At 53.4% G+C, this 23,454-nt stretch overlaps 2 protein-coding genes across 2 annotated transcripts in view; one reads left to right on the top strand and one right to left on the bottom strand.

Moving 5' to 3' along the window:
* The window catches only part of EMC1 (ER membrane protein complex subunit 1), a 26,359-nt gene extending 11,506 nt beyond the window's left edge, over nt 1–14,853 (bottom strand). The window contains exons 1-17 of the mRNA XM_077775544.1: nt 14,795–14,853; nt 14,521–14,616; nt 10,905–11,029; nt 9,958–10,023; nt 9,619–9,712; nt 8,631–8,759; nt 7,187–7,313; nt 6,491–6,640; nt 6,008–6,175; nt 5,466–5,537; nt 5,063–5,125; nt 4,304–4,426; nt 3,467–3,563; nt 3,035–3,157; nt 1,204–1,403; nt 902–1,051; nt 92–253 (exon numbers count right to left, since the gene is read on the bottom strand). Of these exons, the coding sequence (XP_077631670.1) occupies nt 92–253; nt 902–1,051; nt 1,204–1,403; nt 3,035–3,157; nt 3,467–3,563; nt 4,304–4,426; nt 5,063–5,125; nt 5,466–5,537; nt 6,008–6,175; nt 6,491–6,640; nt 7,187–7,313; nt 8,631–8,759; nt 9,619–9,712; nt 9,958–10,023; nt 10,905–11,029; nt 14,521–14,616; nt 14,795–14,853 (2,004 nt within the window). The remainder of the gene's footprint in view (nt 1–91; nt 254–901; nt 1,052–1,203; nt 1,404–3,034; nt 3,158–3,466; nt 3,564–4,303; nt 4,427–5,062; nt 5,126–5,465; nt 5,538–6,007; nt 6,176–6,490; nt 6,641–7,186; nt 7,314–8,630; nt 8,760–9,618; nt 9,713–9,957; nt 10,024–10,904; nt 11,030–14,520; nt 14,617–14,794) is intronic.
* MRTO4 (MRT4 homolog, ribosome maturation factor) lies at nt 14,705–20,461 on the top strand. Its single transcript, XM_077775543.1, has 8 exons — nt 14,705–14,895; nt 17,735–17,793; nt 18,610–18,626; nt 18,881–18,962; nt 19,141–19,208; nt 19,420–19,571; nt 19,950–20,026; nt 20,137–20,461. Exons 1-8 carry the CDS (start codon nt 14,868–14,870, stop codon nt 20,281–20,283), a joined length of 630 nt encoding a protein of 209 aa, XP_077631669.1. The 5' UTR covers nt 14,705–14,867; the 3' UTR covers nt 20,284–20,461.
* The last annotated feature ends 2,993 nt before the right edge of the window (nt 20,462–23,454 follow it).

Here is a 23,454-nt window from a genome sequence, read left to right as displayed (position 1 = left end):
GCCCACACACGTGCTGGCTGCTCTGGCCAGCTGACCACGCCCCCGCACCTGACCCTACCGGGTGCTCTCTGGTCGCTCAGAAGTCTTGTACCTTGTACTCATCATCGATCAACAGCAGCACCTTGGCATAGTCTTGGTCCATGATGGGGAGAAGCAAAGACTGCAAGATGGGGCGCTTCAGCACTGGGGGCGCCACCTGACTCCATTTCCCGAAAATGGGATTGAAGACATACAGCGAGCTCATTCCTGTCTCCTGAAATGGGCAAGCACCCGGTCAGACCCCACCCACAGGAAAGGAAGGCGAATGCTAAGGGTCCATCTGGAGAGCTGGGACCTGGGCTCAGCTGTGACAGGCTCCCCAGTGCCCTCTGGGTGGATTCCCTCTTTGTGCAAAATAAAGTCCTGACTAAGGGGGAAACGGTCCTCGAGGCTAGTGTGTCAGAAGGGAAAACAAGTAAGCTGCCTCTGGCTCCAAAGCTAACCAAGTACTGGACATGCTGAGGAACAAACAAAACAGTCAGGCACCGATTCAGCCGCGTCCACCCAACCGCCTTTCTGAGGACACTAGAGTGAACCCACAACAATCCAGCTAATTCTGGGAGGCAGAGATACAAAGCTTTGTGTCCTGCTCTCCCTTGTCTAAAGAGAAAACAGCGACCTGTGCCTGGAAACAAGGAGGGCTGGCTCGGTCCAGGTCTGGTGACTGTCATACCCCTTCCAGAGTCACACCTCCCCCATCAGTCCATGATGCTTTCACCTCTCAGGCAAACAGCTGGGAGAGCTCTAACCCCTGAACACCCATCCCTAGCTCTCCCAGAATTCCAAAGGCCCAGGAGAAATTCAACTTACAAAAGATCAAAAAGCCACACCTACTTTGGCTCAAATCTGAGGACGGCCTCACCTTGTCCTTCACCAGAAGGGTGCACTGCGGGGGGTGGGGGAAATGGGCAGTCGTCCTCTGAACCATCAGTTTAAAGGAGGAGTCTGGCTTGACATTGGGGAGATACTGTTTCCACAGGATGGTGCCAGAGCTGCTCTCGATGCCAAAAAGCTGCAAGATAAACACATAACTGGCTCGGAACTAGAAAGACAAACCAAAGAACTGATTCTATCCTTAGAAATTAGAACCACCCCTACCAAAGGCTTTTCACTTCCCACTCAGAACCTCAGAAGGTTTGATACCGGGGCTTCAAACGCCCTCACCTTGCCTGAGGCTGTCACCATCACCATCATCTTCTGGAGGTTAAATTCGTCTCTGGCTAGGGTGTCAATATTGATCTCATTCTTAATCTGACTTCGGGGCTTCCGAGCATCGTAAAACATCTTCCAGAGGTGGGAAGTCCATGCCTGCAGCAGGATGAGCTGGGACGAGAGGCGTTTCAGGAACATTCCCAGCAAGCCGTCTGGGGTCAAGGAAAAGGTAACACAACTGAGGCTCGCTCCTCATCAGACTAGGCGTTTCCAGCAATGCGCTCTTCCTAGTGAGGGGGTCTCTCCCGCTCCCTGTGGAGCATTCGAGTCATCCACACGCCAGGCTGCAAGTCCCACAGGCAGTCCTCTGTGTGAAGCTGCCCATCTCACGTTCAGGCATAGCCATGCAGGGACTCCCAAAACCTACTTTCCTGGCTCACGGCACTCTGCCTCCTGGCATCTCGGGCGAGGGGACTAGGTGGTCAGGGGTCAGCTGTGCAGGCTGTAGCCATGCTGGGCATGTCTCCGCCACAGCCCGCATCCAGAAGGGCCAGAAGAGAGCTTCCGGGTGCCGCAACAAAGCCACAAGAGGGGAGAGCGTGGGGGTGCAGGATGCAGAGGTAGGTGCGCTGTGGACGGGTACCTCCTTTACCCACTGCTTCATTCCCACCCCGGCAGCTATTTAACCTATTCCCAGCAGACCAACTGACAACCAACCCCGGGGCTATCATTCAGTCCACCCCACCCTGTGACTGGGGACGCCACCCTCAAGTCTCCTCCAGAGGATGAACGTGGCCATCAGAGCCAACCAACACGAATAAAGAGCATGGTTTCTTGCGTCTGGCAGCCTGAATGAAATGCTGGCTCTACTACTTACTAGCTGGGTGACCTGCACATAACCTCTGACCTCTGGTTCCTCATCTATGAAACCGCCTGTAGTCTGCTGGGCTACTGGGAAGATGAGACCACGGGATATGCACACAGGACTTCACGCCATGCGGGGTCCCCTGCGCGTGCTCACTGGAAAGTAGTGCCTTTATGTATCCTACTTCACAGCAACCTTGGCTCAAGGGAGAGGGGAGGCCAGCCGGACACATCACAGCCGCAGCGGTCCATGCACACACGGCAGGCACCTCATCGATGCGCCCGGGAAGAACAGAGAATAACCCAAGAGCTAGCCACGCGAGCAGGCAACAAGCAACAGGGTGGCAGGAAGATTTTACCTTGAATTGCTGGATCCGGGCAGCAGAAATAAATAGTAAAGTCAAATTAATCCTCGGCTCAAGAGAATCCGCAATGCCTACCGGGGTGCCTGGCCCAGAGGAGGCCGAGGAAACACTCAGTGCGGAGCCAGGTGAAGGGGTGGGAGGGAGAGGTGGGAGGCAGGACTGACCCAAGTGGAGTGAAGCCGGTCCTGCCTGCGGCTTGGGACTGGCCAGCGTCAGAGGGCACCGCCGGTCACCACGACAACCGTGCCGACCCAGCCACACCTCCCCAGAAAGATGTGGCTGGGGTCTGGGGACGCCTGACACAGCGCTGGGCGAATCTGAGGTACTGAGTCAACAGGAGCGATCATTCTACTAAGTTGAGGTGCTTTTCCCTCAGGAGCTTTCCACAGAGGGACGCACAAGAGACTCCTCTCAGAGGAAAGGACAGTTACCTACACCCCGCGGCCACAAATGCCCCGGAAACCGGTCACAGAGCTACGTCCACACTGACTGGCAAAACGGCTGTGCCCAGGAGGCCGGGGAGGCCGTGAGCCAGCGTCTCCTGTGGCCCAACTACCAAGCCCATCCCCAGGGTGCCCCTCCAGCCACCCTGCTGGCCCGGCCTCAGTGCACACCTGCCTTCTTGCCGAATTCGCCTTCCAGCTCAGCCTGCGCGCCCGTCAGGGGCAGGTCCACCATCTCCAGGCACACCACCTCGGCCAGCGACTCCTCCCGGCCCCACAGCACCGCCTTCCCTGCTGCAGAAACCCCCCGGGTCACAAAAGCCAGGCCCCTGCCCCCACCGCCTGACCGCACTCCTCCCCGAGGCCCAGGGAGTCCCGCAGCAGGAGGCGGGACTCAGCAGTTCAAGTAAGGGAAGCCCCACCGCCCACCCGAGGACGCCAGGAGATTACTCAAAAGCAGGCGACACAGGGCCCTACAAAGCATTCAGACTACCCTCCACTGGACCGGTTCCCAGAAGCCAGTCCACGGCCCCCAGAATAGAGCCCGACAGAAACCTGGGTGGGCCTGAAGGCAAAAGAAGGGGGCTGAGGAGGGCTGCTCACCTAGCTGCTGCAGGAACAGCAGCCGGTGGTCCTCCGTCTGCACCAGCGCCCGGTAGCCCACCGAGTCGTCCTTCTTCAAGAACACCTGGATGTAGAGCTGTGGGCAGAGTCAGAAGCACCATCGGCGAGCGCCCACACACCCCTGAGCTCCAGACCCCAAAGCTCAAGGCATCAGGAGCCGTTAGGGGCCCGGCTCATGGGGTTGATCCCTGTCTACCCAATACAGCCACCACTCAGGCCCCAGCGAGAGAACGTCAACGCGTCGCAGCCAGCGCGAGGGTGCCGGGCTGCAGTTCGGGGCTCTCCGAGGAGGAACCTGAGGGCTTCCCGGGCACCGTGTCAGTGCCGGGGCTCTAGTCCCCCGCACAGTGGGCAGAAGGCCCAGATCAGATGCCCCATCATGGAAGAGAGAGGCTGAAGAACACCCTAAGCGTGCACAGTGCCAATGCAGGGTGACAACGAAAGACAGGCTGGGGCATTGGTGACCCCTTACCAGCTCCGTGCCTCCCGGGAGCGTCCTGAATCCCACCAGGCCGTTTCACAGGTAAAATGAGCGTAGTGATAACCACCCCACACGGCTGCCAAGAGGCTTCAATTGATCAGCACGTTTATGAAAAGCCCAGCACAGCGCCTGGCACACTCCCCACTCAGCAGAAGTGATACCGGCTTCTGCTGTGATTCACAGGACTTACAACAGGGCAGCTCCTCGGGAGAAACTAGAACCGTGTCCGGAGAGCCCTAATCCAGGGCCCAAGGCTGTGAGCCAGCCCTGAGGAAAGGGAGGCCCGCGGGGAGAAGCCCACAGGACACAGCCCGCGGACGAAAGCCCTGACTCACCCGCTCCGGCCGAGTGCCGTTCTGTTCCAGGTTGAAGGTGATGGTGGTATCAAGCAGCCGCCGGCCCGTCTCCACTAAATAGAGGTTAATAGTGTAGGTCTGGTTGAAGCAAGCCAAGGAGTCCTATGGAGACGGACAGCAGGGGTCAACTAGAGAGACCCCCAGGGCCAAGCCCCACGGAGGAAGTCTAAGAACTGGGGTGAACCGCCCTAGAGGAGGACCAGGCCGCGAGAGGAAATACACGCCAGGAAATACACGCCACAGAAGATAAAAGGGAAAAAGCTAAGCCCTAAGACAGAAGTAAGGCACCTGAGCAAATCAACAGAACTACGACCGCCGCACTTGTTTCAGGAGGAAGTCGGACTTCCCAGAGGTGAGACCGCGGGCAAGAAAACCACAGAGCTATTCAGAGGAGCTTAGGGGACGGAAGACGTGGCAGGAAGCGTGCCACCCGGGGTCCCACACTCCACCCCGATGCACAGGCACAGACGACCACTCGGCAATACCAGCCAGGGGCCCAGAAGAGATGGGGTAATTGAGCACCAGAGGAAAAAGCACTTAAGACCAGATTCTAGGGATTCCCCTTCCGAGTGCCCAACTAAGAAGGATCCAGAGAAACCGGATTTCATTTACAGGATGGGGCGACCCCATCTGAGGCTGAGGGCTCCGGGACACCCGGCTCCAAGCCTCAGCTGTCCCCACCTTCCCTGGAGGGTGCCCCCGTCTCTAGGTCTGGCACACCCCAATGCCACACTGTACCTGGGGACTAGACTTCTCCGAAAAGCTCCCCAGTGACCCATCGTCAGAAATGCTAGGTTTCTGCTGGGAAAAAGAGGAGAGAAGGGGAAAATGTAGCCACAGAGTCGCTCCCCAGGCACCAACATGAAGCCCTCACATCTGTGTCGTCTCAGCACCGGGAGAAGACAAACCTCACCCCTGACTCCAGCTCACAGAACCTATGCAGCTCATAGCAGCCCCAAAGGAAAAGTGAGGTTGCAATATTAGGGTCTTTCCCGGGGACAAGGGGGTATGCAGAAAGCTCCATAGAGCAAGTGAGAACTTATTTCTCAACAGCTTCCTGTCCCCCCGTATTCCAACCACCCCAACTCTTGGCTCTCAGGGCTCCTGACAGACATGAGGAGATGCTACTCTCAATACTCACCACGTCACTGCGACAGGTCATGACCGCAGCCACCGTCTTCTCCCCAGTGGTGGCAAAGCTCACTAGGGCAGCCTGGGAACAAAGCAAAGCGCCACTTCCTAAATGGAGCCTGTACCAACCAGCGGCCTCACAGAGGAGCACCTCTACCGGTAGGTCCCTTGGTCTTGAAGCTGAAAGTGCTCCTGACCTTGGAGCACAGCAGCCAGGGCACATGAGAACAGACAAAGGCCCCAGGTGCATCCATAGCTGCAAACCAGCCTTTGCCCTGCCTCGAACACAGGTGCTGTTACTAGTATCTACATGGAAGCTTGAATTAACATGCCCGCTCCTGTGGACTCAGAGGAAAGCTCCGGTTTTACTCTAAAGATTCTTTGTAACTCTCGGAAAAAAAGTGTTCCATTTCTGCCCTAAAGTGAACGCCTCTCAAACTACACACAGAGGGATGTCTGGACCCAGAGAAAACATCTACAGATTCAGAGGCAGGGTTTTCCAGCCTCATGTCTTGGCTAGATTCTCCTGCGTCCTGTGCTGCCTGCGGTTACCTGTGGGAAGTTCTTGAGCAGACTCAGGACCCCGTGACGATAGTGCAGCAGAGCATAGTGGCTCGGGGACAACTGCAAGAAGAACTGGGCCCGAGAAGGATCCACTGGGTTGGGCTGCGTGGGCAGGACCCGGGGCTGGAACTCACTCGCAAATTCCAAGTCAAGAGACTGAAGAGCAAGAAGAAAGAGGATTAGGGCTCAACGCGGGCAAGTCACTGATCCACTGATCCATCCCAGCCGGCCTTCCCTGCCCCACTTCGCCAGCGGAAATAACTAGGCCATGGCATTGGCTCCGGAAGCTCCCATTCACGTTCCCCGAAGAGAAGAGTGGCCCATTTCCCCCTTACACCAGGTCAGCCAGAGGCCTGACCTCTTCCCAACAACTGCCAAGGCTCAGGAAGGAAGCAGCGTCACTGGGAGAAGAACCTTCCTAAGCGGCAAAGCCAAGGCCTCAGGCCAGGGGGCCACAGCGCTACCTCTCACCTGCAGTGGGATCTGTCTCAACTCCCACTCGGTCTCTAGGGCCAAGGTCTGGAGGGACCGGGAGCTTGGATCAGGGCACACCAGGACAGCCTCATCCACCACGCCACAGGCGCCAGTGAGACTCTGAAGCCAGGGGGTTGAAACCCTGACCTACAAGAAAGGAAAGACAGCACAGTGGAAGGTTTGTGAGAACTTTTACATTTCCTCCTGGCTCATCGAAATGTCACCACCAATCCCCTGGGGGGGTTAACTCAAAGGTTCTTCCTGACTGGCTCTAGAAAACTTCTTCCCATCCCTCCCAGCCTCTGGAGAATCCTGGAGAAAACCAGGATTTTCTTTCTGGTTACTGGAAAAACATACCCAGTCGTTTCTGAGACCTGAGGCTTCAGGTAAGCATTTCTCTACTATATTTATCAAATGTGGTTTCCTATCACTGTTTCACGGTATTATCTTCTAAGTCGCAGGCGAGAAGACCTACGTAATTTTCGGCTGCCTCAGGAGAGCACCGTGTGCAAACATAAGGGCTTTAAACCAACACTTGATGAGAAGAAAAAAGCCCCCATGTGACCAGAATCAGGGCCTACGAATGGCTTCTGCATCTTCCCGGCCAAGTTCCCTGGTCCCCGATGCAAAGAAGGGCTCTATCTATTCCCCCCCATAATCTACAAGGCTCTTCAAGTAGAGGCCTCACCATACCTGCTGAACAATCTCTCCATCTTCCACGTTAAACTTGACAATGTTCACGTGACTGAAGGGAACAACTCCGAGGGCCCACACCACCCCAGAACCGTAGGAATACATCATCTGGTAATGGATGCTGTCACTAAGAGACGGAAGAAACAAAACAAGGGCCATGGCTTCAGCTGTGGGACAGGCCCCTTCTCGGAGGTCCTCTCAAATCAGTCGGGTCCTTGGCCAGAGGTCACAAACTAGCAGTCCCCAAGTAGCTTTTGTTTGGCTCACAGTTTTGTTTTGTTTGTTTTGAAATAGTCGTCAACATTTAGAACTGAGACTTTACAGGGGCGCCGGAGTGGCTCAATCAGTTAAGCAACCAACTTTGGCTCGGGTGGTGATTTCGCCATTCCAAGTTCAAGTGCCGCATCAGGTTCTGTGCTGACAGCTCAGAGCTGGGAGCCTGCTTCACATTCTGTGTCTTCCTCGCTCTCTGCCCTTCCCCCACTCATGCTCTGCCTCTCTCAAAAGTGAATGAGCGTTTAAAAAAAAAAAAAGAAGAACTGAGATTTCACATGTAAAAACCAGATTTCTAGCTCTTCTTAGAAAGTAGGAATGGCACCGCTGGGCATGTCTATAGGGCGCCAATGTGCTGGGTAAGGCTGGCCCCCGGAGGCCAGCCAGGCACACTGCAGAGGCCAGCAAGCCCCATTGGGCCCACTTTGCTCCGGGATGCCATGCATTTGTCCACAAAGGAGCTTGAGTTTTAAACTCTGAAAATGGCCGCAGGTCTCAGCCAATCTTTTCCTCTCCCCACTCTCTCCTGGCCCCTCCCACCTTTCCACATGAGGACCGAGACCACTTCAAACTGCACTCGGCTCCTACCCTGGGCTCTTCTTCAGTTGCTCTGATTCATAACATGAATGAAAGGTTGAGTCCAACTGAAGACGCACTCGGGTGGCTCAATTGGTCAGGCAACCGGCTCCTGATTTCAGTTCAGGTCATGATCTCACAGCTTGTGGGTTCAAGCCCTGTGTCGGGCTCTGTACTGACAACATGGAGCCTGCTTGGGATTCTCAGTCTCCCTCTCTCTCTGCCCCTCCTCTGCTCACACTTTCTCTCAAAAATAAATAAATAAACATTAAAAAAGAAAGAGAGAAGAAAGGCTCAGTCCAACTTGAACTAGAAGTCAAAAAGCCCAGAGTATTATGACCAGGAGTGAGTGAGCCACTCCCCTTGCCGGACTGTCGCTAGTACCCAGCTGCAGAATTTTCTCCTCACTGCAAAGGAAATGCCAGGCGTAGCCCAGCCTTTGAGTGCAGGCCTGCATCTAGTGAGCCCAGCATCGTACATGTGAGACCAGCCTAAAGTGAGCCCGAGTCAGAACAAACTTCAACCCTCAGGGAGACACGGGGGCTTGTGGAGAGCAGGGCAAGGCAGTCATCACCTGGTGGGAGGGTGGCCTCACCTTTCTGGGAGATGCTCCACCCACTTGAGGTGCCCACTGGAGAGATGATGAAGGGCAAGGGTGGTCTTCTTCAGGACCGCGATGTACCTCACTGATGCCTGCAGGCCTACCAGCCCGAGCGCCTGGAAACTGAGCACAGGTACAGGGGTGAACGCGGCCGGGCACCTCCAGGGCCTCAGACTAGAGGAGACGATCTGGAACACTACCACTGCAGCTTGGTGGGCGAGAAAACAGGCCTTAGAGTCAGAATCATGTCAGAATCCACTGCTGGCTCTGCCTGTGCTTGGCTAACTCGAGGGGCTGCACTTCTGACCACACGGCTGTTCTGCTCCCGTGAAACCCCATGAACCTCCTAAGGGTCGTCCCCCCCAAAACCCCCAGGACTGCACAGCAAGCAGGCGATCCCTCTAGTATGGCAACCCTTACACCATATGGCCACTCCAGGCTACATGCCTGCCTCCCCCAGCTGGCAGTGCATTTCTTGCCGATCTCACGTTCACTTGTGCACTCTCACTGTCTAGGGGGCTTGCCAAGGGCTTACCAAGTACATTACTGTCAGAAGAGGTATTCGCTACTGCAAACGACTCTGTAATGTAAACAACCCCAGCAAAGGCGTAACAGTAGCCCAAGCTGCTCTCTCAATGTAACATTAAAACACTGCACAGTGTACATGACGTTCCTATATCTAGGACATGACACAGGTCTCAAGTCATGGTAAGATGAGGAACAGCATTCAAAGGCAAGGATACACGCTGTACCCAGCACAGAGCTCTGCACCTACAGGAGCTCAATGAACACCGGCAGAGTGACCCCATGTTCCATGACCCCAACCCATCAAAACACTGGGTGTTTGATGTTCTTTGGCTCTTCATGTGGTCTTGAAGTGAGGAAAAAAGCCAAAAGGCCTGGAATTGCTATCGATGCAGACCTGTGCTCCAGCAAAGCCTCAAGCCAAGCCTAGGTGAGACACAGCTTCTGTGCCCTCTACCTGCCACTGTCCAAGGTAATCTCCCAGTTCAGGCCCCCAATGTTAGTCTCCCAGGAGCGCATGATCCGGCCTCCGTTGGACACAGTGATTGCATCTGGAAGAGAAAAGACTGTGGTGAACTCATCTCCTCAGCTGGCGTCTGTAGCCTCCTCCTACAGGCTGTAAGCAATGGCCGCACCTCTGATTTATGGATGCAAACAGAAGTTATCTGTGATACCTATCCTTTGCTTTAGAGAACACCACTTCTCCTTTCTTAGCTGACCCTGCACAATGGAAGGAACCAAGGCATGGGGAGAGCGGGCCAACACCACGAGAGAGACAAAGCAGGACTCAGCTTACCCTGCCCGTAGAGCAGCATGGCGTCCACAGCCCCTTCTGCCGTGCCCTTGTCAACATGGCGCCACACTGAGACACAAGAGAGTCAGACGTTACCGGAGAGAGCCATCCAAGAAGACAGGTAGGAGAGAACTAAAGAGGTCTTTGTTTGCATAGCGGTATCTCCTCTTGTTTCAAAGGAGAGAAGGATTACAGCTAACTGGCAATGATCTCCTCCCACTCACTAGGTAATGAGGGGAGGAAGGGGTGAGAGGGGCTACTCATGTCCCAATCTGAAGCCTCTTCACTTCCCATATCCCCTACCACCCTAAATATATGAAAAACAAAACAAAATCTCTATGATGTACAAAAAAAGTAGCGATCGTAAAATTACATTTCCATAATTTTAGTGTCTGAAAACTTCCGTGAAAGCAGCATAAGGAATCTAAGGGGGGGCATCCAAACCTTTACTGCAGAACAGAATGGGTTTTTTGAAACAATATCTTCAGAACTCGCAGGACTCAGGCTGAGGGGATAAACTAAGGAGGCCAGTTACAAGAAAGTAGGAAATATTCAAAGATAATCCAACCGAAAAAAAAGTATTGGGGGCACCTGGTTGGCTCAGTCAGTTGAGCGTCCGACTTCATCTCAGGTCATAATCTCATGGTTCATGGGTTCGAGCCCCGCGTCAGGCTCTGTGCTGACAGCTAGCTCAGAGCCTGGAGCCTGCTTCAGATTCTGTATCTCCCTCTCTCTCTGACCCTCCCCTGCTCATGCTGTCTCTCTCTCTCAAAAATAAATAAAACATTTAAAAAAAGAAAGTATCAGGATCCAATAAAGAGATGCACCTTTTGGCCAACCTGTCCCTAACGTGGGGAGCAGCCGGAAGATGACCCCAGCCACAGGCCACTCTGTGTTCACTACGGTCAGGCACCCCAGCCCAAGCTAACCAGCTTCCACAGGTCACTCACAGATCTCCCCGGTCCGAGAATTTAATGCTGCGATCACATTCTTCTCTGTGGCCACAACCAACTTCTTGGATCCAGGGGAAAATTCCAAAGAGGCAAACTTGAGCTTCCCCACATACTGCTGCCTCCTGAGGGAGAGAGCACAGGACATTGTGATGGCCCAAAATCATCACACACCGGTATGTGAGGTTGTTGCCATCATATGTACCTTAGAACACAGGAGTCTGTCTGTTAACGTGATCCGACCAAAAGCAAGATATCTATGCAATGTGGTTAGACCCAAAGGGAACAAGAAGAGAGAAAACACCCTAACAGGCAAGAAGTACAAGTCTTCCTTCTAAACAGAAGCACATATTTATCTCAAGTGACAGGTTTGACCTAAACCCCATGGGAAAAACCTTTGTCCTCTAGGTATTTATTAATAGCGGGACTAAGGGGGCAACTGAGTGGCTCAGTCGTTAAGCATGTGACTTCGGCTCAGGTCATGATCTCAACGTCCTTGGGTTCAAGCCCTGCGTCAGGCTCTGTGCTGGCAGCTCAGAGCCTGGAGCCTGATTCGGATTCTGTGTCTCCCTCTCTCTCTGCCCCTCCCCCGCTCAGGCTCTGTCTCTCTCTCTCTCTCTCTCTCAAAAATAAATAAATATTTTTTAAAAAATAATGGACTAGGCACTCCTGTTATACGTGAGGAAAGAGGCATAAAGTCTGTTGTCCACAAGCATACAATCCAACTTGCCCTTCTATTTTCACTGCGATGTGGAGAGAAAAAAAAATCATGCAGATTTTCCAACCAAACTCCACATATGGGGTCAGACTTCTGTTCTCTACAGTCTTTTTGAGCCCACTCCATGTTTGGGATTCATCTGACTCATTACTCATACTTCCCTTGGAAGAGATCCCATAACTTTGAACACACTTCCCTCAGCATAAAGGGAATATCATTAACTCCACGTGGCTCACTACCAAGTACACAGGAGGTGCCCGCACATTGCTGTTAAGGAAGAAATACTCTCATTTCTGGCAAACTAAACATACGTGGCATTTACACTAAACTTCTCTTGTGCTGTGGTTTGGTCTTAAAACTACGCAGATAGTATTGAGACACACCTACAGGATATTTGACAGTTTCTACTTGTATTTTTCACATGCTTAATTCTTGATGTATCTATTCAATGCTCTATGAAGTACACAGGATAAACGTTACTACTTTGATTTTACAATAATTGGGGTGCCTGGGTGGCTCAGTCTTAAGCCTCCCACTTCGGCTCAGGTCATGATCTCACGGTTCGTGGGTTCAAGCCCCACGTCGGGCTCTGTGCTTGCAGTTAGCTCAGTGCCTGGAGCCTGCTTCGGATTTTGTGTCTCCCTCTCTCTCTGACCCTCCCCTGCTCACGCTGTCTCTCTCTCTCTCTCTCAGAAATAAAACATTAAAAAAAATTTACAAGTAATAAATGACTACTCTCACTTTACAGATAAGTAAACTAATGTCCGTTGAGGTCGACTAGTTGCTGTCAGAACTAGAACACGAAACTAAGACCTTCTGACTCTAATTCCCAAGCTCTCTTTTAAAATGCTGCTACCTTTGGGATGCCTGGGTGGCTCAATCAGTTGGGCGTCCGACTCAGGTCATGATCTCACGGTTCATGGGTTCGAGCCCCGTGACGGGCTCTGTGCTGAAAACTAGCTCAGGGCCTGGAGCCTATCTTCGGATTCTGTTTCTCCCTCTCTCTCTGACTCTCCCCTGCTCACGCTGTCTCTCTCTGACTCTCAAAAATAAATTAAAAAACAAAACAAAATAAAATAAAATGTTGCTACCTTTTGGGGTGCTGGGGTGGCTCAGGAGGTTAAGCGTCTGATTCTTGGTTTCAGCTCAGATCATGATCTCACTGTCTATGGGTTTGAGCCTTGCACTGGGCTCTGCACTGACAGCATGGAATAGGCTTGCATTTCTCTCTCCTCCTCTCTCTGTGCTCCTTCCCCAGCTTCTCACTCATGCTCTAGCTCTCGGTCTCTCCCTCTCTCAAAATAACTAAACAAACTTAAAAATATTTATATGTATATTTATAAAACTATCTTTTGTCTGGACTGTAAAAATAATTCCTGCTCATTGTAGAAAACATGAAAAATATGTAAAAGGATTTTTAAAAATTTTAAATGCCTAAAAATATCACCACTATAAACGTTTTAGTGTTTTAGGGTATTTCCTTCTGTTTATTCTTCTATTTGCAAATTGTACAAACCTAGTATTTTCCTAAATTGGAATCATTCCATAAGTGTATATATGTGAATATGCCATATACATGTAACACGCATACATATTACATCGAGAGCATTTGCACACGTCATTAAAAATGTGACTTGAGGGGCACCTGGGTGGCTCAGTTGATTAAGCCTCTGACTTAGGCTCAGGTTATGGTCTCCCGGTGCACAAGTTTGAGCCACCCATCTGGCTCTGTGCTGACAGCTCAGAGCCTGGAGCCTGCTTTGGATTCATTCTCTCTCTCTCTCTCCCCCTCCCCCACTCATACTCTGTTTCTCTGTCTCCCAAAAGTAAATTTAAAAAATTAAAAATGTTTTAATGTGACTTGAGTTGCATTTGTCACACTATCTCATATCATATGCAGATACATCTGCCCCACCAGACTGAGCTCCTTCCTATCTGTAACCACAGCCCCTAGAACATCTGTTGGCCCCTTACAAGCATTCAACAAATATAGAAATCAATGTGTCGGATACAGAAAAAAACTCCACAGAAGAGGAAGTATCTGAGCTGGACTCATAAATAAACTGTTCCCTGAACAGTAATAATAATAATAATGGGTAACATTTACTTATTGCATTCAATGAGCCAGGCATTGTGCCAATTTAATGGAATGATTTCATTCATCCTTACAACTACTGCAGGTAACAACGGACTGCTAGCAAATCCATTTTACAGATCACCCCTGGCACAGCGCGGTTAAGTCGCTTTCCCAAAATTGCACAACCCTTAAATGGCAAAATATAGTTTCAAATAAAAGTAAACCAACTCCAGGACCTTAAGGAAGGGGGCGGGAGTGAGCGAGTGAGTGAATGAATGAGTAAATGGCACCTCCCGGCTGATGTGAGACTTGCCGGGTAATATTCTTGAGCCCAGAGCGGAACTGGGCTGGGAGGGAACAGAAAGAGCACTCGGTTTAGGATCCAAGCCTCTCTTCACACACTCAAGAGACGCCAATTCGCGAAAGAACTAGTGCTCACTGAGGGGCTGTCAACCCCCGACACCCAGCAGATCAGAAACCCGACAGTCACGGAAACAGGGCCTGATGGGGGAGGAAGGAACAGTGACCTCTGACCGCAACCGCAAGCGTGCCTCAATGTCAGGGCCGGCTGCGCGGGCTTGCGGCCTGTCACCCAGGGACCGGCTTTAGAAGCGCCCCCTAACGCTTGGTTTAATGCTCGGCTCTGGCCGTCACAAAACTCTTCACTTTTCAACGCGGGGCCCCACATTTTCATTCTGCACTGAGCCCCGCAAGTTATGCAGCCGATCCTGCTGCCTGTTACGGTCCTCTCTTTGGCAGGCACAAGACTGGTACTGAGAAAATAGCCACACAGTTCCCGAACAGGCCCCACACGCACGCACCAATCAAACTTGCCCACTTGGTCTTCGTAGACCGCGGCCGTAAGGACTAGCAGAGCGGCNCGGAGCCGGCCCGCCGCCGGCCCGGCATGCACCGGGCTTCAGGCTCCGCCTCCGCGGACCATAGAGTTGGGACTGCAGGGACGCCCCTCGCTGGGGCCCTCGGGATTTGGAGGCCCCCTGGGGCGCAGAAAGTCGCCCTAGAGAGGGCCGGGTGGGAAGAGGCGGGCAGTGGCGCAGATTGAGTCAGGCACTCGTGAGGGCAGCCCCAGAGGGCCGTCCCAGAAGACCCCGCGCCACCAGGGTCCTAACAGGCAGCACCGCCCTCCGACACATGTGCCTGCAGCGCGATGCCCAAATCCAAGCGCGACAAGAAAGGTGGGTAAGGGGTCCTGGGACCCGGGGGGCGCACCGCCGGCTGACTGCCAGCTGCGGTGGGGCTTTGACGGTCCCGAGTGGGACGCCGGGGCCTCCGCGATAGCTCCGCGGACTCGCTGCGAACTGCGAGAGGGCTTCGCGGCTGGGGGCGCACCGGAGGGGTCCAGAGCCTGGTCGGGTCAGGGGAGCGGAGACTGTATTGCCGGGCCGCGGGTGCCTTTTCAAGACTTCCTGGGCCGGAAAACAGCTTCTGAGCACCCAATTCCGCCTTGGCCTACCTTTCCCACCCTAGCGCATCTCCCTTAGCTCTCGGCGCGCCCGCCACGCTGGCCGCTTTTCCTTTAGGACAGGTTTGATCCCAAACTGGCCTTTTTACTTGCCCTTGCTTCTGCCTGGCATGCTTATGCTTTGATCTTCATGTGACTGGGTCTGTTACAGTTGTCAGCTCATAAGGCACCTCTTAAAAGACCATTCCTGACTGCTTTTACTGTGGTAGTGTGTCTCCCACAGAGGCTTTCTAGCACAGTCGCTGAACAAATGCTTAGGAGCCTGGCACTCTAGGCATTGGAGGGTACTGGAGGAAGGCCTCACCGAGTTTAACGTTTAGTCACTAGAAATAATATCTTCCCCAAACACCAAAAGTAGAGAAAGGTCAGAATCTGTTAAGTCTCATGGACTAGAAATGAGATTAGGCAGTGATATTTCGCATAGTGCAACCAGAAAAAGGTCTCTGATGAGCCAGTAAGTGAGCAGAACCCTCGGAAAGAAAGGAAGTGAAGGGCGCCTGGGTGGCTCAGTTGGTTAAGCGTCCACTTCGGCTCAGGTCATAATCTCATGGTTTGTGGGTTCGAGCCCCCGCGTTGGGCTCTGTGCTGACAGCTCAGAGCCTGGAGCCTGCTTCGGGTTCTGTGTCTCCCTCTCTCCCTGACCCTCCCCTGCTCACTCTGTCTGTCTCTCTCTCTCTCTCAGAAATAAATAAAACATTAAAAAAAAATTTTTTTTAAACCAACAACTTAGACTTGAATGTTCATTAACAGCATGGTTCATAATAGCCAAAAAGTGGAAACAACCTAAATGTCCATCAACAAGTGTGGTTCATCCATACAATGGAATATTATTCAGCCAGAAAAAAAGAATGAAGTGCTGAGAGGTATAGAACGAACCTTGAAAACATTGCGCTAAGTGAAAGGAGCCAGACACAACACTGCCTATCACATTTATATGAAATGTCCAGAATGGGCAAAGCCATAGAAACAGAAAGTAGATGAGAGGTTGCCGGGGACACAGTGTGGAAAATGGAGAGTTACTTATAGATACAGGGTTTCCTCCAGGGGTGATGAAAAGATTCTAGAATTAGACAGTGTTAGTATACTAAAAACGACTCGACTTTATGTTTTCAAAACGTGATCTTCTGGTATGTAAATTAGATCTCAGTTGAAAAAAAAATTATCTCAATTGAAAAAATAAGATCCTTAGAGGGGTGCCTGGGTGGCTCAGTTGGTTAAGCATCCGACTTCGGCTCAAGACATGATCTCACAGTTCGTGGGTTCGAGCCCCACATCGGGCTCTGTGCTGACAGCTAGCTCAGAGCCTGGAGCCTGCTTCAGATTCTGTGTGTCTCTCTCTCTGACTCTCCCCTGCTCACGCTGTCTCTCTCGCTCTTTTTCTCAGAAATGAATAAAACATGTAAAGATTCTTAGAAAGAAAGAAAGGAAGTAAGCAATCCATGGAGTTACCTGGAAGAATGGTATTCCAAGGGGAGGGAAGATAAAGTTCAGAGGGGCTGTGTTGGGAAGGGAAGGCAGCGGGCCAGTGTGACTGGAGCAGAGTAAGCAGAGGAGGGGAGAGAGGTAGGCAGAGGGCAGGGCTTTGTAAGCCTTAGCAAAGAGTTGGCTTTCACACCCAGGTGAAATGGGTAGCTACCTGGGAGCTTGAGCAGAGGGATGACAGGGTTTAACTTTTTTAAAAGATCACCCTAATTCCCTTGTTGAGAATAAACTGAGGAAGTGAGGCTAGAAGGAACGAGACCACCAGTAATCCAGAGAGGGGAACACTGGCTTGGTCCACAGTTGTAGCAGTGAACGTTGTAGGAAGTGGACAATGGCATTTCGTTTGCCCTCCTATGCTGCACTTGCCCTGACTGGCGTGATTACCTTTCCATGTCTATGCCTTGTGAGTGTCAGGCAGGCTGAATAAGAAGTGGCCCCATAACTGGGGACACTCACAGCCTTGCATTTGATACTTTTGTTAAGTGTTTGTGGAAGGACGGGGTTTGGTATGGGGAGCCCTGGTGAGCTATGGCAAATGCCAAACCCTTCTGGATAAGAGGTAGTTGCGCCCCAGCTCTTGATAGAGGTGCTTGCCGTCCCCAAAGAGGCATTGCTGCATCCAGGAGTCCAAACTGCAGAACAGGGTGCAGCAGAGGAGGTCGAGTCCCCAGATTCATCATTCCACAGCTTAAGCCACCAGAGATTTTCTCTATGCATCATGGTGGGGCGAGGGGGGGATCAGAAAGGGCCCTGGCAAGCTGGGTCAGCCTCTGAAAGCAGTCGAGGAACAGGAACAAGCTCTGCCCCCACACCTCCATACAGATTTTTAGGTTAGCCTAAGAGGAGCGAGGGAACACCTAGTTAGTCTAAGTAATAGGAAGGATGTCAAGGGACCTTCAGGCTCAGGAACACTGGAGAGTAGGCACGCTGGGGACCCTGGGAGTACAAAACTCTGGTGCCTTTCCTCACACTGGCTTGGTCTGGCTGAGCTACCAAAGGGAAGAAGGAAATGAGCCTGCAAAGCTTCTGGACCCGTGTCTCACCATTTGTCTTTTTCTTCTTTGTATTAGTTTCCTTAACCAAAACTGCCAAGAAAGGCTTAGAACTGAAACAGAACCTGATAGAAGAGGTAAGAGCTCGTTCTTCTTATTGTTCCAAACTTTGATTTATAAAGGTGGCTATAGGGTTGTCAGGGAAGTCCTGTTTTTAAAAAACACACGCACGCACGCACCATCACCACCTCCACAAGATGCTGGTTCAGCCCTTTCTCCTCCAGCAGCAGCATTAGTGAAAATCCCCGTAAGAATGAGTTCCGGCTCTGCCTGGGACCCCACTTAAGTGCTCCACGTGTGCCGTTCCACATCGTCCTTACAACACGTCTGTGAACAGTTACCACTGTTTTGCATCTCAGTAACAGAAACTTAGATTTGGTAGCCTGCCCTGTGTCAAAAAGCTGTAGAGTCCCAGGGCGCCTGGCTGGCTCAGTCGGTAGAGCTTGTGATTCTTGATCTCAGGATTATGAGTTCAGGGCTTGTGTCAGGCGTAGAGCTTACTTTTATTTATTTATCTATCTGTTTTTTAAATTTTTTTAACATTTATTTATCTTTGAGAGACAAGGACAGAGCACGAATGGGTGAGGGGCAGAGAGAGAGGAGAGACAAAGAATCCGAAGCAGGCTCCAGGCTCCAAGATATCAGCACAGGGCCTGATGTGGGGCTTGAACTCACACACTGTGAGATCATGACCTGAGCTGAAGTCACGTGCTTAACCTACTGAGCCACCCAGGTGCCCCTAGAGCTTACTTTTAAAGGNCAGGGTGTTCTCTGAGATGACACAGTGACCTGAGAACCATGTGGCGGGTGCCTGTCCTCAGGTGGCTCTGTGATGGCACAAGTGAGTCCTGGTGTGGCTCAGACCGGTGACTGCGCCTCTTCCACATCACCAGATTGGGGTGCGTAGAGGGTTACATACCACCCACGGGCTGGCAGTCAAAATTGTGTGTTGAGGCCTTTAGGCAGGAAGATCGTGAACGGGATGTTTGGCTGTGGACAGAGTAGGCAGGGCCGCGCGGAAGAAGCCAGAGCCTCTGGCCACACCTTCTGCTGCGGAACAGCCTGGGCCTGCGCTCGGGCTCCTCGGGACTAGAGCTGGCTTGCACCTGACTGGGGGAGGGCGGGCAGGGCGCATCCTTCACAGACCCCTCTTTTTCCCCGTAGAATGTTCTTTGGCAAAAACAAAGTGATGATGGTGGCCTTGGGTCGAAGCCCAGCTGACGAGTACAAAGACAACCTGCATCAGGTGACTTTCTGGCCATTGGGGGGATCAGTGAGAGCAAGGCCCAGTTCACAGCTCCATTCTCCTTTAACCCCCACACTCAGACTGGTGTCCCCGCCCCACCAGCTGTGACAACCAAAAACCTCTCCAGATCGTGCCAGACGTCTAATGGGACTGGGCTGACCCCGCTTTGGTTCTGCAGGTCAGCAAGAAGTTGAGGGGTGAGGTCGGGCTCCTGTTCACCAACCGCACCAAGGAGGAAGTGAATGAGTAAGTGTTATTGAGGAGCAGCAGGGAAGGAATAGTCCAGGTACTTTGGACAGCATGGAGGCATCGAGTCCAAACCGGTGCCCGGAACACTGCCCCTGGGCCTGCCTTGTCTGCAGCACCAGGCTCCGAGCTGACTGCTGGTCAGCAGCAGGGGAGGGGGGGGTGGGGGGCCAGTCAGGACCCCAACACCACCACTGGTCTTTTCCCAAAGGTGGTTTACGAAATACACAGAAATGGACTTTGCTCGAGCTGGAAACAAAGCCACTTTCACGGTGACCCTGGACCCAGGACCCCTGGAGCAGTTCCCCCACTCCATGGAGCCGCAGCTGAGGCAGCTGGGCCTGCCCACTGCCCTCAAGAGAGGTACGGGTTAGTCCCTGTAGCGGAAAGGTCACAGCTTAGCTGCCAGGGACATAAGCTTCCAAACTCGCTAGACACACCCCCCCCACCTCAAGCTGGCTTCCATTTTCTCTTGTGAAAGAGGGACTGAGTGACCACCTCTTGGTCGGGACAAGAGTGACAGTAACTTGCAGCCAGAATTCAGCAGCTAAAGGACACGAGGGAGGCTTCATCCCCCTGCAGACCCTCCTGGGCTGCCGAGCACTTGCTGATTTAGCCCGAGTATGGTGGGGCTGGGGCCCGGGGGTGCCAGCCGACCCCCTCCTGGCTCTGGGCAGCGGGCAGAGAGCTGTGCACGGGCCTCTGTGCAGAAGTCACTGTGTGAGGTCCCCTTCTCTGTAGGTGTGGTGACCCTGCTGTCTGACTACGAGGTGTGCAAGGAGGGCGACGTGCTGACCCCAGAGCAGGCCCGCGTGCTGGTGAGTCCCACCCCAGCTGCATCCTGTGGGCTGCAGCACAAGGGACTGTGGCCACTTCGCACCACACGAGCTCCTCCTGACCATTGGTTCCCTTTACGCGTCTCTTGCAGAAGCTTTTCGGGTATGAGATGGCTGAATTCAAGGTCACCATCAAGTACATGTGGGACGCACAGTCTGGAAGGTTCCAGCAGATGGGAGAGGACTTGCCTGAGAGCGCATCCGAGTCAGCAGAAGAATCAGAGGGTGAAGACGACTAACGGGCACTTGGGGCCAGGACACGTGGGACCGCCACCCTGCTGGGGGAGCAGCAGGGAGGGCGACAGGGACGGACTGCTTTTCTATAAGGAGTAAAGCTGTCTGCGGGATGGCTCCCTGTGGACAGCAAAGAGGACTTTTCCTAGAAAAAAGGCCTTGGCTTTGGGCTTCTGTTTGTTCCAGGATGTCTTTAGTTTGCCTTGTTTACCGTGAGCCAGCTTCCAGCGCCGGAGCGTGACCACCGGGGCGGGCGAGCTGCCGGGGCCGGCCCTTCTCCTCCGGCCCTCAAGTCCCCTACCGGAAAGGGATTTGCTGAGGAATACAGGCGCCCTGGCTGCCCTTCCTACCCTTCTTCCTCTCCCTCCTCCCACACCAGGGCCGGGAGTCTTACAGACCAGGGGGGACACTTTGACTAAGACAGGAGTAAAGCCACTGCTGAAACCCAGAGCAGGCGTTAAAACTGCGCCACAGCATACCAGGACCTCTTGTTCTTGGTAGTGACTCCACTGGTAGGCTTTTACCTAAGTTGTTCTTTGTCGTGAGTGTCCCCCAAAGGAACTCTGAATGACAGAAAAGCTTCGGGGTGTGTGGGCCTCTTTAATGTGTGTAGCAGCGTGAGCACCACCTCCTGCCGCCGTGTCCAGAGGTCATGCTAGATTCAGGACAGGAGGCTGGGAAGCGTAATCCGTGCTCCTGCCCCCTGCCCCCAAAGCCCGCGGGAAGGACCGGAACCAGGCCGCTGGCAGCAGAGGAAACAGATTCACCAGGCTCGCTCCCGGGCTGGGCAGCCAGGTCTAGTGCCCGCTTTGTCCCGGCAGGAAATGGCCGAGTGGACCGCGGCCCCAGCCCTTTCGCGTGAGGGCAGCCGAGAGCATGGCAGGAGTAGAGGAAATAACCAGCTTGTGCGCTGGCACTGGCGGGGAGAAACAGGCTCGCTACAGCCGTGTGAGGCCCAGGCTGAGCGTGAAGGAGGGGCCCTCTGCCACCTCAAGCCAGGACTGGCCCTAGCGGAGGTCGTCGGGACATTGGCGGGCAGCCAGGTGCCAGCCTGCACAACGGTGCGCTCCAGGGGCCCTTCCTTAGTCGCCGCCAAGTTCTGTGCTAGCTGCTCCAGGCTGGACATGCCAAGGATGACCACATCCCCGTGGGCACCCACAAGGGAAGACGGCCATGGGTGAACACACAGGCACCTCAGCGACTCCTGCCCCGCCCCTGCTGAGGCCCGGCATCTGGTGTCTACCTACATCCTACATTATTCCAGGAGCAATGTATGTCTCGAAAGCCCTGCTTTTACAGACTTCTCCGCAGGCAGACATGAGTTCAGAGCCACTCCCCTGTGTGCTCGGCAGCTGGGTAAACCCCGGGTCAGTTCCTTGACCTCCCCAAGCTTCAGACTTCTGTGCAGGGTGGGAATGAAAACTTTGTGAAGTGTTTACTTCAGGTCTGGCACTTGCCAGCTCTAGAAAGGGGAGCTCTCAGTAGATCATGCTCAGGCCAGAGGGAGGTGTTAGGGACACGGGACAGCAGAGAGGGAGACCCCGCCAGGCACGGAGTCGGACTCTGCGTGTGCGAGCTGGGACGGAACAAACACTGATGGCTAACAGATGTCAGTTTCAGAGTCCAGTCTGCGCTCGTGGAACCGTGGGGCCTTAACAGCCTCCGAAATGGTTTCCCCACATGTACAGCTGGGATAATCACGCTTCTCGGGTGGCAGAGTGCGTAATGTGGCGCTTAAGGAAACAGGATTAGCATGGAGAACTATCAGAAGGAAGGGAATGATCTTAGAATCCATCAAATAATTCTGTAGCCCTCTCCCTTCCGTTTTCTCCCTCCGCCCACCAGACACAAAAGGAAGGGAAACACCCCTGGGATGCCGGGTTACTGGGAGCTGGGGGTGGTGGCACGTCCCCCAGGAGGGCAGCCCAGGTCATGCTGGGGGCTCTGCTGCTCTACGTGGCCTGCACCGCTTTCTCCATGAGGGCAATGGCCTCAAAGAGGTGCTCCTTCCAGAAGCTGGGCAGGTGGGGAGGGTGGCCCAGCAGTCAGTGCCAGCAGGTCGCTCCAGGGCAGGTGTCCACACGCTGGTCCCTGAGGCACCGAGAAGCCAACCTCTTAGAATACATGTGGCTCTCCAGTCCCTCTGTGGGGCATTTTTCAGTCGGGCGGGGGGTAGAGGGTACACAGTGGACAGGAGGCAGCATGCTTGCATTTAAAGTGCTCGCTTCACTAGGTATGAACAACACGACCCCCCAGATTGGGACCCAGGACACCAGTGCACTGCCTGCCACCGGCCCCACGACAAATCCTGGCTTTGGCCTTGGCTGAAGCCACCTGCCTCCCCTTCTCTTCCCTGCTCAGTGAGAAGAGGGGATTCTCCGGGCCAGCCCCTTGCAGCAAATGCAGTATATAAAGGAGATAATGGATTCAGTTGTGCTCTTTAAAGAGCAGACGAGGTCAAAACCATCAGGCCTGGATTCCCCAGGGTGAAGCCCAGGACCTGGCAGCAAGAAAACACTGCACGGGGCAGTGGCTCCTAAACTAATGAGTGCAGTTTGGAAACGGGTTGCTTCCAGCCATGGGTATTTTCAAATTTTAGAAAGCGGGCAACAGAAGGGGAGAAGGCTGATCCCAGCATTTGTTCAACTGTAACTGTAGACACTGGTAACAATCTCACAGCCAAGAGATTACAAAACTTAGATTCCTTTGCCCACGGTGAAGGGCCAGCTAGCAGTGGGGCAGCAGGGAGTGCCAGGGTTCCCAAATCCTGATCCAAGGGCGCCCTCCCGCTGTGCGCAGCAGGTGAGCCCTTCCAGGGAGTCTTGCGGGTGGGCCTGCCGGAAGGCTCAGGGATCCCTCCCCCAGAGACACACAATATGGCAGCAGGGGTGGGGGGAGAGTTGGTAAAGCCTTTGGGAATGCAGAGGCCTAGGTCGGAGCCCCAGGAGGAGGTCCCGGCCCACAGGAAATCAGCCAAGAGACCCCCTATTCCAGACTAGGGGGACCCAGGCCACCTCTGTGCTGATGCAGCCCACCCCCAGCTCACCAGTTCCTGTAGATCTCAGCCCAGTTATTCCCAAAGAAGCGTCTGTTGTTTCCCATCCTTGTCTTCTTGTACTTGCCGGTCAGCGGGAAGACTGCGGTCACACCCACTGGCCTACACTGCTCCCTGAAAC

This window comes from Crocuta crocuta, unplaced genomic scaffold, assembly GCF_008692635.1.
Source record: "Crocuta crocuta isolate KB4526 unplaced genomic scaffold, BGI_CrCroc_1.0 scaffold127, whole genome shotgun sequence".
In the NCBI taxonomy this organism is placed as follows: Eukaryota; Metazoa; Chordata; class Mammalia; order Carnivora; family Hyaenidae; genus Crocuta; species Crocuta crocuta.
Note: the sequence above shows the minus strand (reverse complement) of the source record. Positions and strands in the feature narration are given on the sequence as shown.

Excerpts from the sequence above, each read along its gene's own strand:
- MRTO4 (XM_077775543.1), top strand. The coding sequence starts at position 14,868 with ATGCCCAAATCCAAGCGCGACAAGAAAG. Across the intron at positions 19,209-19,419 it reads ACCAAGGAGGAAGTGAATGA|GTGGTTTACGAAATACACAG; the intron begins GTAAGTGTTATT and ends CTTTTCCCAAAG. Across the intron at positions 19,572-19,949 it reads GCCCACTGCCCTCAAGAGAG|GTGTGGTGACCCTGCTGTCT; the intron begins GTACGGGTTAGT and ends CCTTCTCTGTAG.